General features: G+C 35.0%; 1 protein-coding gene across 3 annotated transcripts in view; it reads left to right on the forward strand.

The window, feature by feature from the left end:
* Nucleotides 1-12,196, forward strand: part of LOC121411538 (TBC1 domain family member 5-like) — a 45,272-nt gene extending 33,076 nt beyond the window's left edge. For all 3 annotated transcript variants that reach the window (XM_041604320.1, XM_041604322.1, XM_041604321.1), the window contains 7 exons: nucleotides 439-581; nucleotides 1,426-1,532; nucleotides 4,467-4,704; nucleotides 5,262-5,461; nucleotides 8,618-8,720; nucleotides 9,725-9,804; nucleotides 11,212-12,196. In XM_041604320.1, coding sequence (XP_041460254.1) covers nucleotides 439-581; nucleotides 1,426-1,532; nucleotides 4,467-4,704; nucleotides 5,262-5,461; nucleotides 8,618-8,720; nucleotides 9,725-9,804; nucleotides 11,212-11,661 — 1,321 coding nt within the window. In that variant the 3' untranslated portion in view covers nucleotides 11,662-12,196. The remainder of the gene's footprint in view (nucleotides 1-438; nucleotides 582-1,425; nucleotides 1,533-4,466; nucleotides 4,705-5,261; nucleotides 5,462-8,617; nucleotides 8,721-9,724; nucleotides 9,805-11,211) is intronic.
* The last annotated feature ends 7,563 nt before the right edge of the window (nucleotides 12,197-19,759 follow it).

The following is a 19,759-nucleotide window of genomic DNA, read 5'->3' on the forward strand; positions in this document are numbered from 1 at the left end:
GTTTTTGCTGCAGTATTTTTCTGCAGTGTTTTTGCTACTTTTTCTGTAGTATTTTTAAAGTGGTATTACAAGAATAATGATAATGGCTTCTTATTCTTTATTTTGTTCAACAGACGATGGTTGAGGTTGTTGTTCGGTGGTGAATTTACATTCCAGGATCTGATAGTATTATTGGATGCTATTTTTGCAGAGTTTTTGCTACTTTTTCTGTAGTGTTTGTATTGGTATTATAAGAATAATGATAATGGCTTCTTATTCTTTATTTTGTTCAACAGACGATGGTTGAGGTTGTTTTTCGGTAGTGAATTTACATTCCAGGATCTGATAGCATTATGGGATGCTATTTTGCAGTGTTTTTTTATGCTTTTCTGTAGTATTTTTATAGTGGTATTATAAGAATAATGATAATGGCTTATTATTCTTTATTTTGTTCAACAGACGATGGTTGAGGTTGTTGTTCGGTCGTGAATTTACATTCCAGGATCTGATAGTATTATGGGATGCTATCTTTGCTGATTCACCTATGTTAGACTTGGTTGATTACATCTTTGTTGCGATGCTCATCAAAATCAGGGAACTTTGTAAGTAAATCTTGTTGTTCTTTAAAAGTCATTAATAGGGTTATGTGTATTTTTTTAAGCCATGTGTTTCCCTGGTCGATAGAACACAGTGTCCCATGGTGTGTTCACAGTGTGGAACGCAATGGTAAATCATCACCCTGTAGAAATTGAGCATATTAGTAGTGTGCATGACATCTTTACATAGGCCACTATGTGAACACACTGTGAACCCTCACACTGTAGAGGTGTCCACAGTGAGAAATTATCTGCACAATGTTCAATTTGAGCATTTTAATGGGGTGAACCACATCTAATATAATTCCTCTATTTGAACGCTTCCACTGCGGAGGTTTCTTCATTGTGAAATTATCTTCAATTTGTTAAATTTGAGCATTTTAATAATGTGAATCACAAGTATCAGTGGACACACGTTTTTTTTTTCCAGAGGGGTAAAACGATCAGCTATTACTTTCCACTGGCTGGAGCACGAAAACGTTTAGATTTTACTTTTATTAATGTGGCATATTGTTGAGTCAACATCTTCTCATCCTTGCATGTGGGGTTGATCATTAAAAGCATTTTGTTTTAATTTTTCTCTTCAATTAATTTGGACTGTCTTTAGAATGATTTCAAATGATTGAAAATGAAAAAAAAAAGGCCTAAGGCCAACACAGAGATAGATATAAATTAAAAATTCAAATGCATGCTTCTGAATAATAAAATTATGTTTGATTATCATTGGAATTGCATTTATCTGCCATTCAATCTGACATAGGCCTGAGATCTAGTGGTGACATATTATTTTTTTTAATCCTGCTCAGAATCAAACAATGATTTTTATTTTCATGTTGGTTGCATTTTTCAGTACTAACAGCGGAATATGCCGACTGCCTGATGCTCCTAATGAGATATCCTACAGTAGATGACATTCATTACCTTGTCAATAAGGCTTTACATCTCAGAGATCCAAAGGTAAGATCACTAGATTCAAATTGGTTTTAAAAAAAATCAGTTGGTCCCCTATTCAGTAGGTGAGTGCATGGTCTCTGTATGGTGAAGTAAAAGTGCTGCATAGATATATCATCAAGATTCACCATGTATAGCTATAGCGCAATACTCCAAAAGAGACTAGCGTATGATTTGACTCAAACCTGCAGGCCAGTGGCATGTGTGGCAGGGTGGTCTATTGATATAAAGAACAATTCTTGGACTTCTAGGCCTACTAGAAGTCCAGTTTAGGTTAGGTCATTGTCACACTCTGTGCTAATATTGCTGGAAGCTGGAAGTGTATTTTGTGATTGTGAAGTTTTCCATGTGCTCTTCAAGAGCAAAAGTATTTTAGTCAATCTTCTCAGACAGTTATGAATGATATGTGCTAACAAACTGAAGCTCCACTTTTAGAGGATTGTGTCACAACTGGCTATCCATAGTTATAGACCACAACTATAAACCATAGTTTATATTAAACCATAGCTCGTAATGTTGGCCATTGTTAGTGAACACCCCCCCCCCCATCTTTGAAATACCAATGAAGTAGCAGGCACCCAAACTAAAAACAAAAGCAGTCCAAAATTGTCAATTTGGTTGTATCATTAGATTTCTTTTTCTGCAAAAGAAATTTGGTCTCATCATCATTCTATCATTTCAAAAGTTTGAGGATTTAATTGCCACCAGATTGGGTTTTTTTCATGGAAAATATCTAAATTTCACCAGGTTCTTTTAAGATCACCAATCCTAAGATCAAATTTGTTACCACTTTACTAATACCCTATTAATATGCTGGAAGTCAAGAAAATGCATTGAACTGAGTTTTTAGAGACACTAAAGAATAGACCCAATCCCAAGAGGTGCAAACTTTGACCTCAGTCTGATGATACCTTTATTCCATTTCCTTTCTTGTTTTGAATCACCTGCTGTGCATTGGGCTAAATACAAAGACTTTTATGGCTTATCTTTCTTTTATTCTCAACTTCAGAGGCTATTTTAGATGAAAGAGAATTATTGATTCCTAATTATCTTCAGAGTTTTTCGAGGGAGCTCTTGCAGAGCAATAGGGATGAGTCATATATCATTGAAAAGCTGAAAATCCTTACTTTCAGCTGTAAAAGAAAAGAAAAACAAAAAGGTGACCGGTCACCTATGATAACTACTTGTACCAAGGAAACCCTAGAACTTAAAATTATCTTTGGTACCATATTTGCCATTGTTGTCATTGTTTTCATAGGATTTCAAAGTGAAAAAAAATCATTTATAATTTGCTATACCATTCATTATATGAGCTTGAAACTATGGGAACAAGTTAGCTTGTGTGAAAACAGAAGATATGAAACAAAGAAATCCATATTGAACAAAATGATAAGCAAATTATGAGGATCTAAACATTGAGATCACTAATGATATGGACATCCTCCCATTGGCAATGCGACTAATATGTCACAGTGGTACAACTCCTCAATTACATTAATAAAAAAAAATTAGATTCATACATTTGTAGCTAAGACCGCAAGAATTTCTCATTCTATGATTTGTCCCATTTTTTTCACTGCAAGATGGTGTAAATTAAGGAACATTCCCCCACCATCAGCTAGGTTTCAATGTAATACATATGTATGTGAAAACAAATTCAAACCCTATGTCAACTCACTTCAATAGATCCAGTGCATCTATTAAACCTCCAGTGATTTTGGATCAATTCCATAGACCTCTTATCTGACCCAATAAAACCCAATAAAGCTTTATTCCTTTATCACCTTCTACCCAAGTTCAATGGCTCTCTAAATCCTTATCTTTTTGTTTGATGAAAAAAGCCATTCTGTACAATTAATATATCATGTAATCTTGTATTTACCCATTAATGAGCCAGCAGACTCCTACTGTTGTAGTCAACAACCTCTGGAATTTCTTTACAATTTGCCCCTTTTGCAGAGTATGCTCCAAGTGCAAGGTGTAAATTGATTTCAGGGATAAATGCACAATAGGCTTTATGAATGGACCACCTCCAATAAGTGCATAATGATTTCTGTAGGGCATTAAATCATCTAATTAACACCAGGATATAGCCTTTATCACCTGGAGTGTCTTTAAATTACTTCTTTTTGTCTTCAAAGCCTTTAATAACCAGATGCCAAAATATATCAAAATATATCAAAGATGGCCTTTCTTCCCATAGACCAACTCGCCCTAATCTCCGTTCATCTAAAGACCCATATTTGCTTGCCATACCCAAAACTCGTTCAAAATCAGGTGATCGCACATTTAGTGTTACTGCTTCTAAAGAATGGAACAACATACCCACTTTCATTAAATCATCAAACTCTTCAGATCAATTCAAGAAACTTCTAAAAACATACCTCTTTTCCGATTAATTTCTTTTGAAAGTATTTTTAATGTAATTATTATGTACTCTTGTTTTAAACTTGTTTGTAAACGCTGTGATATAGTTAACTATGGAGAGCGTACTAAATGCTAGTTAATATTATTGCTAGTTATTATAGGTGGCAATCATGTGGGTATACCCACCCCCTGACTTTTAAAGTATATATTTCTCCTTCTATTTTCCAATTATTTTATAGATTTTGTATTTGCCCACCTGTCCGAAAGATAAATGTGAAAATGAACTGATTAAGTTCTGAAAATAAATTTGTGAAGTTCTTCATGCTGGAGGGACAATTCCACTTTTTAAAGAAGACATTCGTTTATGACACATACTCATCAATCACCACCCTGAAATGGATCAGTCGTAACTCTTTGTAAGACGTGGCCTAGTCATGATTTAATTACTGGAATACCGGTAATACTAATTCATTTCCGTTTATTGCATAAAAAACGTAAAATAGTCTGGAGACTGATTTATGTACTAACAACTTTCTTTTGATATGTCATATATTCTCTTTTCTTAAAATAAAGAACAACCCCAGGCAGGCCAACTACCAGTTCCAAATCTACTCCCAGATGAAAACGGGTAACGTCATCTCCACCACGCGAGGGAACGTCACCGTCTCCAAGAAACCAGTACCGGCTGGTGGGGTGGGTGTGGCCAAGAAGACTTCATCGGCGGTCAGTCAGGGGTTTAATAGTCTTAGGAGGATCGGAAAGGGGGCCAATGGTACCAAGGATAAGGGGTCTAAGTCAAAGACAACAGAAGGTAGGCATGTTACCATCATTTGCAAAAGTTTAAGACCACCTGAAATTTTCATGTATATAGCACGTGTATATAATTCTATTATACTGAAATAGATAGCTTCATTCAAAACTTGTCCCTCTCTCTCTCTATATTGATGTGAATGGTTAAAGGGAAATGAGTTTTAAAACATTTCCAATAGCTTGACTAATCCTTTTGTTTTTTATTTAAAACGTTTTGACTTAAAAAACACTTTTTAAAACAAAAGGATTAGTCAAGCTATTGAAAAATTTTGTTTAACTAATTTTAGTCATGAAATGATGATATTGAAGATCTCAAATACTGATAAGTACATTTTGGACAGTGTGTTATTATTGCTTAGTTATAGACCCAATCTTGATTGCCTAGTTTATTTTGCTAACTTCTAACAATTACACATTTTCTTCCAGAAGCCTTTGGCAAGCACGTATTCTTCATGTATATATATATATACAGACACTTGGGTGGTCATTTCATCCTGGCTAAACTCATTTTGCAATTACCATAACTTGCATTTATCTTTTAAATGTTTATTATGAAAGATCTACCCCATCCTTTGGCCCAGCCCTCTGACCTTGTGACAGACATTCAGAAGCGAGATCTTAAGGTGCTGACCAAACCTAGTATTGCTAGTATGGAGACATTGAGCTCCAATACAGAGGGTCTTTCGAAGGTAGAGAAACAAGCACCTATAAATCCGCAATCCAAGATCTTTACTAAGCCAAGGAGTGCAAGCAAAAAAGTGAGTTTGTAGTTCATAATCCTACTTAATTTTACAAACAGACCATAGTATTTTATAGCATAGAAATATAACATACTCTGAGTTTGTATCAGCGATTATTATACAGTGCGAATCAAAAAAGAGTTTACACTTTGAAATAGCCCTGGAAATTAAAAAATATACAACATGTGGGTAATTATTTCACATATAATTATGGGTTTGGGTCTCATCTATCCAATAAAAGTTTTGACAGCATGTTACACTTGAGGGAGCACTGTCCGTTTTTGTAAAGCTCGCAGAAATCTGTTTGCGCAGAAATGCTTGTTTTCACGCTGTGTCAAGGGGAAAGGGTGAAATCAAACTTACCCTGTGAAACTCTCCCATACATTTACCTTTGCACCTTTTGTTAATTGCAATAAATTGATACATTCAAGCATTTTGTAACAATTTTGTAACCCAAATTGAAATTTCACCACTTAGTAAGCACAACCTTTACCCTTTTTGTGCCAGCTGGATCTGAGGACATAACTAAATCTGAACAAAGCTTATAATACATCTCCAGCATTTCTTCACTAAGTTTTTGTCTCACCTGCATAGCAGAGTGAGACTATAGGCGCCGCTTTTCCGACGGCGATGGCGGCGGTGGCGTCAACATCAAATCTTAACCTGAGGTTAAGTTTTTGAAATGACATCATAACTTAGAAAGTATATGAACCTAGTTCATGAAACTTGGCCATGAGATTAATCAAGTATTACTGAACATCCTATTAGAGTTTCATGCCACATGACCAAGGTCAAAGGTCATTTAGGGTCAATGAACTTAGACCATGTTGGGGGAATCAACATCAAAATCTTAACCTGAGGTTAAGTTTTTGAAATGTCATCATAACTTAGAAAATATATGGACCTAGTTTATTGAAATTGGACATAAGCTCAATCATGTATGACCAAGGTCAAAGGTCATTTAGGGTCAATGAACTTTGGCCGATTTAGGGGTTTCTGCTGAATTACAATAAAAACTTTAAAAGTTTTTAGTTAATTCATGAAACTTGGACATGATAGTAATCAAGTATCACTGAACATCCTGTGCAAGTTTCAGGTCACAGGTCACATGATCAAGGTCAAAGGTCATTTAGGGTCAAAGAATTTTGGCCTAATTGGGGATATTTGTTGAATTACCATCATAACTTTGAAAGTGTGTTGGTCTAGTTCATAAAACTTGGACATAAGAGTAATCAAGTATCACTGAACATCTTGTGCGCATTTTAGGTCACATGACCAAGGTCAAAGGTCAATGAACTTTGGCCATAATGGGGGTATCTGTTGAATTACCATCATAACTTTGCAAGTTTATTGATCTGACTTTTGAACTTGGACATAAGAGTAATTAAGTATCACTGAATATCCTGTGCAAGTTTCAGGTCACATGATCAAGGTCAAAGGTCATGTGAGGTCAATGAATTTTGGCCACATTGGGGGTATTTGTTGAATTACCATCCTATCTCTGTAATTGTATTGGTCTAGTTCATAAAACATGGAAATAAAAGTAACCAAGTATCACTGAACATCTTGTGCGAGTTATAGTAGTTTTCAAAGTCAGCAATGCTGCTATGTTGAATCGCGTGATGCAGGTGAGACGGCCAGGGGCATTCCACTTGCTATCATTTAAAGTGGGTTTACATTTCATTTTCATTTAATACTTGTTTCTCCACACTTATCCAAGCTTGACAATGATTAACAAAATAAAAATTAAGCCTAAGCCATTTCATGTAAATCACAGCTTAGTGAAAAGCAAATATCGTCTCGATGACCTCGGTGTGTGTGTGTGGGGGGGGGGGGGTGAGGCGCAATGCACTCTTTGAAGTGTTTTGGGCAAAGAAACGAATTAAAAGGTAAAAGATATCTTCAAATCAATTTTACTAGCTAAATTCAACATGTTCTTCATGATTAAGGTCTACTTTTATTCGCATAACTATTTCAAAGTTCTGCGCAAATCATTTTTCACTAACTTTTCAAAAGTAAGTGGTGCTCACTCAAGCAGAAATATTTTTGGACAGTTAGATGGTCATTTGCTTAAATGGATCTGTTTCAATGTTAAAATGTGTAAAAATCTTCAGATTATTACTTAATTTTACAGGATTTTATTGAAGTGAAAACTTTTTTTGATACGCACTGTTGATATAGCCAGGATAATTAGATTATGCTGCATTCTTCATTTCAGTTCAATTTATTTTTATTTTCCATGGTTGAAATTTGTTTTGCTTGCATTTGCAATTTTATTCATTTTAGTGTAGAGCAGCTAGTCTGATTTTTATTCAGTGCTCCGTGAGGAAGTGTAATTGTTCCCCCTATCATACAAAGTTTGAAGGGGTTTGAAGAAATTGGCAGTATGGTTGGGCGGTTATCATAAATGTTTGGTAAAACAAATTATGGTGTTAATTCAGTCTTTATTGAAGAATAATTATGCTTGGAAGCATGCAAGACCATTTCTTGATGAATATATATGATATGAATGTTTTGTAGATGAGTGGAAAATATTAATCATTCTAGTAGGTATGTAATATAAGACTTCATTATGATCATGATACATCCTGGGTAAAAAAAAAATCCAGGGTCTGGTGTTATTTAGTTTTTGAGATAGTGCTGTTTAAAGTTTCTTTGAGATATTGGCTTTTTAAACTTTAAGTTTAAGCTAGAATCTGGACTTATGTATGGTGTGACATCCATATGAGGATTGTTATTTGTGAGAAAGTTATTTTTCTGAGGAGACCATGCTGTTGAATGGCCTGAATGAATTATCTTGAGCTAGTGAGTTATTTATGTGATTATGAAATGAAAACTCTCAATGTAGAGGTTTATGGTTCACCATGATAAAGATGAAAGTTGAAAGGTGAGAAAGAGAAAGATGAGGGCGAGAATGTTATAAGAGGAAGATGGGAATCGATGACTTTAAGGATATTAAGAGTAGATGAGTTGAGATGAGTTTAGATGTCCTAGGAGTGGAAGTGGTCAATGAGTAGATTGGCAGTAGAGCATGGATGTGAGTAGGAGTCTTAATGTTCTGGCAGCGTGACTGTCTGTCATTAGCAATTACCGTCCTTTTGCATGGCCTTTACTACCATGCAAGTATTCATAGATGTCAATATTATTTTTTTTTTCTTCTAATCCTATGTTTAGCCTGATCCAGAGACTGAACAGCAGCTGGCAGTATTACAGAGTAGATTCAATGAATTGAGAACCATGTGTAGATATTGTGCCTCTAAGATGGAAGCTCATATTTGTAAGTTTAAAGTGATTTCTCCAATTTAGACGTAGCTTTTATTCCTTTGAATGCTCTCCAGCTGAAAATGTGATCATTTGAATTTTTATCAATCAATGTATCCTTTATTCATAAGATGACATCGTGATATGTTCAGTAAACTGCTGTTAGCTCTACACCTGCCTTATCTCTATCACCTGCACCGCACCCACTTGATCAATGAAGAACTATTATGTACCTTTTACGAGGCCTCCATTATCATCAAGCCTAATCACTCACGATGGCGGTCTCCTGCATTCATTTAAATAATATTGTTTTGAAAAAATTTATAACACATCTTCTTGATATTTATTTACAATATTCATACTATGCGACTATTATTATTTTGTTGTATGTGTTACCTTTGTATATATGTATTTTGTAATTCTGATACTGATGTGAATGCAGAAATAAATAAAATAAAATAAAATCTACTTTCCATATGGTCTCTTCTCACATGGTCTAATTCTAGTTAGTCTACATCCTGTTGGTCTACAGTAGAAGTAAAAGGAGCAGTAGGAGTAGTATTTGTAGTAACATAATTATTAATCAATTATGTAATTTGTCGTTGTAGCATCATACTGACAGTTGACCCTGCATCAATCAGCCTTCGATATGATTTGATAACTATCTGGACCAGTATTTATAAACCATATGTTAATTACATCTTTTAAATAAAATTTTGCCTATCTCAGATATATTATCGTGTTCCCAAGACATTTGACCTAGGCAGAGTCACCTGTAGTTTTTAGTGATTCTTCTTCTTTTTTTGTTTGTTGATACTTTTGTCATGAAACTAAATAAAACACTCATATCTAAATGAAAAGAAAAGAAGAATTTATTTGGTGAAACATCATTGGGAAGGGAGCTGATTGTGCATTTAGATGAAGATGATACAGGTATTTGAATCACTCATATCTTGTGTCTTGCCTAAAACTTTTGCGTTTGTGTGTTCAATTTGATCACTATTTTCCTTTTTCTTTTAGTCCAAATGCAAGATGGTTTGCTGCAGCTTAATCTTGAGACAGATGATGAACTCTTTGTTTCATTAGCTGGACTCAAACAGGTATGAAGGTGTCTTTCATTGACTTCATGTTTCACTCAAATAATTATCTGTAAGATTATACATATAGATTTTGTATATAGCTTTTTTTATAAGATTGTCTTCCGTCCCTCTCTGTCATTTTCCATATCAGGTTTATTAAAATGTATTATCTTTGTACTGAAACTAATACCCCTTTCATAAACCCATCCTCCAATTATCCGCCTAAGAGTAATAGGGATAATTCAATAAAAATTGCATTCACAAACTCTGAAAATAATCCGCACTATTTTTTTTACGAGCGCCCGACCTGAAAAAGGCGGATAATTGTCATGGCAACTGCACACGCCCCCTCCGATGGGGTTGCTTTGGAAAAGGGTGACCTTGTGACCGCACCATGGCAATTATCCGCATTACTTTGGAAATGCGTTCATATAGTAAAAATGTGGTCCAGATGCTGCTATTATGCGGATAATTGCAGCATCTAAGTAATGCGGATTACTCTGGTCCTGCTCCTATCTTACGACCAAATTATGTGGAGATTATCCGCATAATTGGGTCTCTGAAAGGGGTATAAGTCTCAAGGTCTTGCCTCACATTCAAGCAAATCTTTTCATGGCAAGCCCCTCCATTCTGTGTTTTTTTCTACTTTGACAAAGTCACTTCTGTGAAGCTAAGTTCAAGTTTATCCCCTATATCTTGCTATGAATTATTATGATAGATATGCTTTGTGATATATTTGACTTTTCATGTTATGTCACTTTGTATTTTTGCAAACAGAAAATAAATAAATACAAATACATACATACTGAATAGAAATTGTCCCTTTTGTACATTGCTTTGTAAGTAATTTTATTAAAATGCAAAGAGAATTGATAGTCTATGTGAATAGAGTTGTGTTGGAGAGCTGTGCATATTTGTTATCATCTGTCTCATTTGGTAAACCAAGAATTTATAGGTACAATTACACAATCAGTATTTTAACATTTATAGAGAAATACCATCATATTTCATGCCTAAAACAGGGGCATAATAAAGTAACATTTCATATTTCCAGTTGTGACTATGAGTTCCGAATTCAAGAATTGGTGTGAATGATGTCACTAGGTGTTATGACCTTTTTGCAAGTTGCAAAGCTCAATTGGTTTACTACATCATTTATTTGTTACTAAAATCATTCATATTTTCTTGGATCATTGCCATTTTGTAGATTTAGAATGATCAATGCTTTTTGTTGGTTGTGTATGATGTTACCTTATTGTTAGATATTTTGCATTATGATATAGGATGGTGTTTGTTAAACTGAAATTTGTCTTCAAAGAGCAGTTCATAAAACAGCAGGCCAACCCTGCAGAATGAATAAATAAAAATAAATGAATTAATTGTACATTCTTGGAATAATTCTGTTTTTCTTTTCTCTGCCTCTCAAAGGTGAAAGATATTTTGAATGGCAAGTTGAAATTCACTCAAGGTCTCATAGATCCCGATGAAATCAACATCAATGATGATCACTACTCACAAGGGGCGGAGTCATTCACTCAGGATAACCAATCAGAGTCCATCTTTCACAGTACCAATAACAATAGCAACAGTGATGCACCAATGAAATCCATCCATGAAAGTTCAGGGGCGGGGCCTGATAATCACTCTAAAGATTCACGTGTGAGTGACAGCACCCAGCAGCCAACCACAGTCAGTCTCGGCACAGAGGGGGCGGAGCTACAGGATAAGGCTTCTGTGATTGGTCAGAGGAATGTAAGGGAGAATCCATTCAACACAAGTGGAGTGAAAGAAAAGGAATTTTTGTCTGGTGGACTTGATGAAGAAGACAAGGAAAATGGAAATATAAAGTGCAATAGTCATCCCTTATTTGACTCATAACAATCACTTTGAAATAAACCCCCTCAAAAATTGTTGGACTGTGATAGAATACAAAGCTATATATGTGTGAAAATGATGTAGATAAGAGTTAAAAGGATGCATCTCGAAGAAATTATTTTTTATTGTGTCAAAGACAAAAAAGGTGAGTTGTATATATATTTTCAAATGAAAAGAATACTATTTTTAGTAATAATTGTGTTTTTGACAATCTGTCTGTTTTTGACATTCTATCAAGATTTCTATGAAAGACCGTAGTCATCATTCATGTACATTTACTTGAAAATATTCTAAATGAAGCATTATATTGACGTACAGTTCAAAAAAGCATAAATCTGTTCCATATTGCAATCATAGGGAGGTGTGCTAGCTCAGTTGGAAGAGCGATGAATTCATAATCTACTCCAGTGACCTGGGTTTGATTGCCATTTGGTGTGAAGGCATCTATCCACATAGACAGATTCCTCGGACAGGACGTAAAGCCCTCAGTCATCTGGTTGCTTGTTTATAATTACTCATTCATGCTGTCTTTGTAAAACACACCACCATATGGAGAGTGTTAACTGAGGTAAATACTGATTCATCCAAGAAGATGGTAATTTACCTAAAGGCTGACTGATCATGTCATAGCTTTGATTTCCTTGATGGCATTTCACCCAATGGCTGACTTATCAGCTGTTTGTAAGTTACATGCATCTTTACAAAAGACGATGACCCTATCTTCAGCTAAACCAACTCCAATGACAATTTTGTATCAATTTCTACAAGAAAAGGTCACCAGATTTTTATAATGTCGAGCATGAATTACAAACAGCTTTATGAAACAGGCTTCCTGGTTGGCTGTTTGCAACCCAAATCATTGGATAGATTATGGAGAGTTGATTTTGATTCATCGCTTGTCATATTGGCGATTGTAATTGTGGTGGCAGATTCCCCTGTCATCAAATAAAAGGGAACTTATATTTTTTGTGCTGCACTTGTTTCAAACTTTTTGTTGGTAATGTCTTCCTCTGCCTTATGATGATAATCATAACAGTAACACCGTATTTACCCAGGGTAGCCACTTCATTTCCCAAAACTGTTTTCCCATCGGGTCCTGCTTAACATGACAATGATGTCATTACCCTGGCTGTGCTGCCTTTAGGCCCTTAAGAATTCAAGGAATTTCTTCCTGTAGACCGGGTCCCCATTTTCTACACTTGGGAGGAGACTGCGCGACTGTTGGTCTTAATCTCCTGACCCTGTGGTGCATAGTCCAAAGACTTATCTACTTGTCATCAATGCCTCTTTCTACTGAGCACCTACTGGATAGGGATCCATGTCATGGTGCTGAGAGTGTGGTGGTATATACAGACATGCCAACCATTCCCTTTTTAGAGTATTCGTTCCTCTTCTTTTGCTATGAATACTCCAATACTCTTTTTGTACGAGTTGTTACTTTTTTTTTCAATTTCCAATCACAGGGTATGTATTATACACAGAGCGCGAGACTAGTGCCGGTCCGATGGTCCCAGACTGATAAAAATCACTGTCGGGCCAGTAACTTGTTGCATGTAAAGAGCAAGTAAATTCTTTACTACGAGCACATGTTTAAAATGGTGAATGGTCAAGTTTTCAAGTAGAGTCATTTCACATGGCTTTTCACCGATCTCCTACAACAGGCTGGTGATTGTTACGATGAGACAAATTTCTAAAAATACTCCTTTTTTGTCAAAGATAATTTTTTCTTTCTAAGAATACTTTTTTTGTTGTTGTAGAAGTTTGACAGGTCTGTTTATACTTTCATATCTGTAGTCACGTCTAATGCTGGAATCCCATAAGCATCTTACCCCTCCCCAAATTTACGTAGAAAATAAATAAAAAACAGAATGTGTACAAACCTCTGTGTGAGGCGCATACTAGTAATATATGGTCCACCATGAGAGAATGGTAATATCTGGAACCGAGAGGTCCAAGGTGTGAGGTCCTGGATGAGAATTTCAATTTCAAATTTTCAAAAGTACTAAAAAAAAAATTAAATTGAGGGAGGAAAATGTTCATGTTTTGAAGCACAACATTACTTGGAAATTAAGTGTGTGAACTAACAAACAAATTAAATTTACAACGAGCAGTAGTTTCATGAACCTTTTGCAACCATGATTTGTCAAATCCTTCTGCAAGAAGCTATTTAATTTGGAAAATAGTGTCTATGTCTATGATTCTTTTCTTGATCTTAAATATGTAATTTTTATTACATTCCTTGTGGTTTACATGTACTCATTGTTGTCATCATTAAAATGTTTATTTGTTTGTCAACATATGTTATTGTCTGCTCATATGAAAATTTCAGATGTTAAAATCAATGAATTTCCATTAATGATATTTATTACTTTGGTAGTGTTCCTGTGTTAAAAATATAGAGTGGATCAGAAGTTAATTGAGGTTGGACACTCTAGTTGAAATGCTCCCCCAGGGAGTGGAGAAAGTGCATAAATCGTTTGCAGACAAGCCAGGATCCCACCACTGGGATGATCATCTCCAAGGTGCTTAGAGATATTGTTGTGATGTAGTAAGTAATATGTTAAAGTGAAATAATATTATCATGATTAATCTCATTTGGTACATGAGAACCTTGATTTACAATTTGATGATCCTAACAATATTTATGAAAAAAATGAAGGAAATTATGTATTTGTTTTGGGGTTTCATATCACCTTTGAAATGTCTTAATTATGAATTCCGATGATGTACTGTATAATTAACTGTGGAGTTATATTATTTTTTTTTCATTCCATTGTGTTCATGTATATATGTCTTATCCATGTTGATATGGGTCTTTAGGTAATGTAACTTATTTGTACACAAATAAGTGTTGGCTTGATATATAAACAAAAATACTATGCATTTATTCAAGATTTTAATTTCAGGCATTTAATATACCCCCACAATACAACGACTTCTTCTGTGCACTATTGATTCTAGAGTGTCATCAATGAGTAAGGGTGAAATAATGTGAAGAATTTCCATTAATGATTATCATTGTTTGCAGGACAAATGATTATTTTGTATTATGATAATTATAAGATATGCATCAACTGATGTTATCACTTCAATTTACTCAAATTTGTGCAATTGTTTGAAGTAAAGTTCTTTTTCACATTTCATGTTATTGGTTACGGATTGTTACAATTGCTATATATATGTGTAATAAGTTGCCTTTACTGTACTCTTCAGCCTCGTAACAACATGTAGCATACAGGCAAGGTTGTTAAATATAAAAAATATACATTGTTTAAAAAAAAAGGTTTTATCCAAATAGCATTGATGCATTCAAGAGATTTTAAGAATATATATTAAACAAAACAAAATCAATAAAAAATGTTTGAATTTTTATTCTTTTGAGAATCGTGAGGAAGAAAATGTTACGTTTAAAGTGCTTTGGTTGGTGTTGTTAATTGGTTATTTATCGACAGCACTTGTCATTCTATGTCGGTGAGGGTACTAGCTTGTCTCCATCCCGACGCCCTCCCCCCCCCCCCTCCCCCAAGAAAGTGACGAGTGGAAAGAATAGGAAGATGGAAAGAAAAGAAAGAACATGGAAAGGATCGAAATGGAGTGGGAAAAGGAAAAGGGGAATAGGGAAGAGCGTAAAGAAAAGAAAAATAAAAGAAAAAAGGTAATTGAAGAGAGGGAAAATAGAAAGGGAAAAGATAAATTAATAAAAAGCACAGAATCTTTCCTTGAGCTCAGGTTAAGGTAAAATGTGGTAACACTTTTCATTAAGACTGTTTTCTCCTATTTATTCATAGAAGGAATGGAAGTTAAAAAAGAATGGATAAGGGGAAGTTAGTGTGTAAAAGGATCAGAGGGGTGCGAGGACTCCTCCCCACCCCCCAGCAAAAAAAAGAGGAAAATCAGCTATCACTAAAGCTATCGTCTTATTATTTTCATCACCACTACCATATCATTTACAAAATTCAAATGAGTTATTGCAATTATCAGTGAAGCATCATCACCACAAATATCACCATAATTACCATAAATATTTTAATCATTACTATAAGTACTATCATCGTCACCACTACCATCGTCATAATCATCTCCAGCATCACCGTAACCATCATCTGGGGCGGATCCAGGATTTTCCAAAGGGGGAGGAGGCACTAAATAAAAAGGGTTTCAACCAAAAAATAAGGACATTTTGTCCCGAAAAAGTGACAAGCAAAAAAATAAAAAATAAAAATAAATAGTCTTCAGTTTTTTAAGGGGGGGGGGGCACACTCGTGTTTTAACGGCATTTGTACATTACAAACGTTAATCGTGCCTCTCAGAGGGGGGCACAGCCGGCTGTGCCCCTGGATCCGCCAGTGATCAACACCATCGTCATTATCATCGCCTCCACAATAATCACCACCATCATCATCACAATAATCATTACCATCATCATAATCATTACCAATACCATCATCATCATTCATCACCACTATCACCGCCAAAATAATCACCATTATCATAATCACCACCATCATCATAATCATCATCATTATCATCATCAGCACCTCTATCATCATAATCATCACCACTATAATAATAATGATAATAATAATAATAAATAATAGGCATTTATATAGCGCCATCTATCTAGAAGTATTCTATTCCGAGGCGCGTTGTTATTATCATTATTACCCCGGCTTTAGCTTGAGCTGCCTCTCAGCGGTCATGCATTCAAGGAATTAATCTTGCCGGGTACCCATTCACCTCACCTGGGTCGAGTGCAGCACAGTGTGGATAAATTTCTTGCTGAAGGAAATTACGCCATGGCTGGGATTCGAACACACGACCCTCTGTTTCAAAGTCAGAAGACCTATCCACTGGGCCACAACGCTCCACACTATCATCACCACTACCACCACCACCACCATCATCACCACTACCATCATATTCATCACCACCAACACCACTACCATTATCATAATCATCACCATCATCATCATCACCACCATCACCATAATCATTACCATCATCACAATCATCAACACTACCATCACCATAATCATCACCATCATCATAATTATCATCATCGCTATCATCATCACCATGGACCCCATGGAAGAACAGCGGCATTATGTTAATACCGCTGAAATGGGAAATCCTCCATATTTCATTTGACGATTATTTCTTTTTCTTCTTGTAATTTGATTATGTATATAATCACCATTACCATCTCCATAATATCATCACCACTACCATCATCATCATCACCACAATTACCATTATCACAATCATCACCATCATCGTCGTCATCACCACCACTTCCATCACGATAATCATAACCATCGCTATCATCATCATCATGATCATTATCATCATCATTATCATCATCATTATCATCATCATTATCATCATCAGCACTATCATCACCGTAATCCATGATCATCATCATAATCATCATTACCATCATCACCATAATAATCACCATCATTATAATCATCACCGTCATCATCATCAAACCATCACCATAATCATCACCATCATCATAATCATTATCACCATCATCATCATCATCATCACCACCACTAGCATCACCATGATCATCATCATAATCATCACCATAATCGTCATAGTCATCACCGCCACCATCATCATTGCATTAATCATCACCACCACAGTTACCATAATCATCATCAACCACCACCATTGTCATAATCTAAAAAGTGTAATTCATAATTCTAAAAGATTCATTCAATCGTTTTTTCATATTTTATCGACCTCTCCGCTTTTCTTATCATTATTTTGATGACCATCGTTTCACCTTTATTTCTTTTAAATCCATTTATAGATTTATTAATCTCTGTAGAAATATTTTGCTTAGAGAATATACATGTAGTTTGAAAAAAAAATGGAATTTCAACAAACAAAGAGACACCCGCACCAAAATTAATCGTTCGATGATATATTTTAATGCAGCTCAAATCGGTGCAGGAAAACAAGATATTGCATAAGATCATGTACAAGATTAAAGTGAAGTTGTGTAGTCGTGCATGCAGTACAGAATTAGGGATAAACATTTACAGATGACATACCTATCAAATAGTACCGTGGGATCCTTATAAAAGCCTCGATATACCTGGGTTGCGTGTTATAAAACATGTCTTGCATTTGAAAAAAAAGACCTTCGATGAATTAAAGGTTTTTACGAATTAATTACATTTTCACAATCATTTGGTGCATTAAAAATATGTATTTCAACGAGTATCATGAAGCAGTACCTTAAACGCAAATACAAGGACATAAAATGGAATTTTGCATTGTGGACTCTATATCTCATCCTAAAAAGTTGGTTTGCCGTCTTTCTGCAATTTTCAGTTTATAGACACTCTACTGTCAGTGACTGTAATGTACAGTATGCTTCAAGTGCGCTTGTCGTTTATATTGTTCAGAATATATTTGCAATATATTTTACGCAAGATATCAATGATTTTCATAGAGGGCTGTCAATCATTTAATACAGGGCTAATGTAGACACTATACTTTTCTGCCCATTTGCCTCATTTGAAGTGAAATCGTTTTGGGGATGATATTTTTGTGACGTTTGATATTAGTTCTTCCATGTAAAAGATGAAGATGTAAAAGAAGTGACTGTTATAATCTAGGGGCTATTAGATTCGTTCAATGTCAAATTGTAATGATGAAATCTCCATGGCTCACTTTACTGAAAAGTGACGGTAATGAGGTATTAATTAACATCATTGACCAAATCATGATTGAATAATATGGCACACATAATAGAATCATGTTTAAAACCGTTAATAGTATAATGATGTCAGCAGATGTCCAAAACAAGAAAATAACCCATGCTGAAATTAAAAGTATTTGTTGAAATCTCGCATGCTTTTACATTTATGCGATGTTGGCCACACAAACAGTAATGCATTCAGCACACAACAACCGCATTCAATAATTTATTGTGCTTCTTAAGACACAATAGTTTGAAATACTGTTATCACATTGATTGAAATTTATAGCACATCAATTATATTTAAGTAAAAATAATTATTCATGTAATTTTGATTTTCAGTGCGCTTTGCATAATTCGACAGAAGTATGCAAACTTGATCTCGAGGTGACATTGCACAATGATCAGCTCTTCAAAAACATAATAATTGCAAACAATTGGCACGACTTGAAATGAATTATAGTAATCATTCCATACATCAATGCCGGAGAAAGAAAACATTGTGCATCAATTAATTAAACATTAATTTTCTAATACAAATTTACATTGGCAAACTCATCAACATGATATATAATATCTTTCTTTTCTAGTCATTAAAATCAAAGACAATAATCGCTTTTTAATATATAATATTTTCATTTTATATACAAGTAAAGAATCAATGAATAATATTATGTGACTGCAAGAATTGAAAACATAAAAACGTATAATATGCAAGAAATCATTTTAACGATCTATTTGCAGTTAAACTTAAAACACAAATACACGCATAGTATACAGTATAAGATGCACTTAAAAGTGAAAAAAAAGCTGCTCGAAAATATTTGCAAAATAGTGGACGGAACTCGATAGATATACAATAACCTACTACAATTCAATAGGTGAGATAATACTATTTACTATTGCATAGAGTCTTATCTTGATGAAGTGTTTAGGATTTGAATATATTTATTTACTCTTATAAAAGTATATGAACTAGAAAGACAGGGAGATGATGATCACGGGCGCCGGAAGCGGGGGGGGCAGGGGGGGCACTTGCCCCCCCAACGAAAATTTTTGGGGGCAAAACGAGATTTTGCCCCCCCAATGTGCCCCCCTAAAAGTAAAAAAATCATATTATTTAAGGACAAAAGTAAACGATGAAGGCACTTTCCTGCCTAAGAATTGTCATTTCCATTGTCAAAAATGAAAAAATTTCGCCCCTGACGGGGCAATTACACATAAGCCTTATGTCTTTTGACGAATATGTCCCTCTGTGAAACATACCTTTGATTGGCGCCTTTTCCATCTTATTACAGTGTGATAACGTGTAACCTTTTAATGAATACATTTCAGACTAAAACCGAATGGCAAATTGAAAGTGGTTCACCAATGCTGTGTCGGCTA

Source organism: Lytechinus variegatus, chromosome 3, assembly GCF_018143015.1.
Source record: "Lytechinus variegatus isolate NC3 chromosome 3, Lvar_3.0, whole genome shotgun sequence".
Lineage (NCBI taxonomy): Eukaryota > Metazoa > Echinodermata > Echinoidea > Temnopleuroida > Toxopneustidae > Lytechinus > Lytechinus variegatus.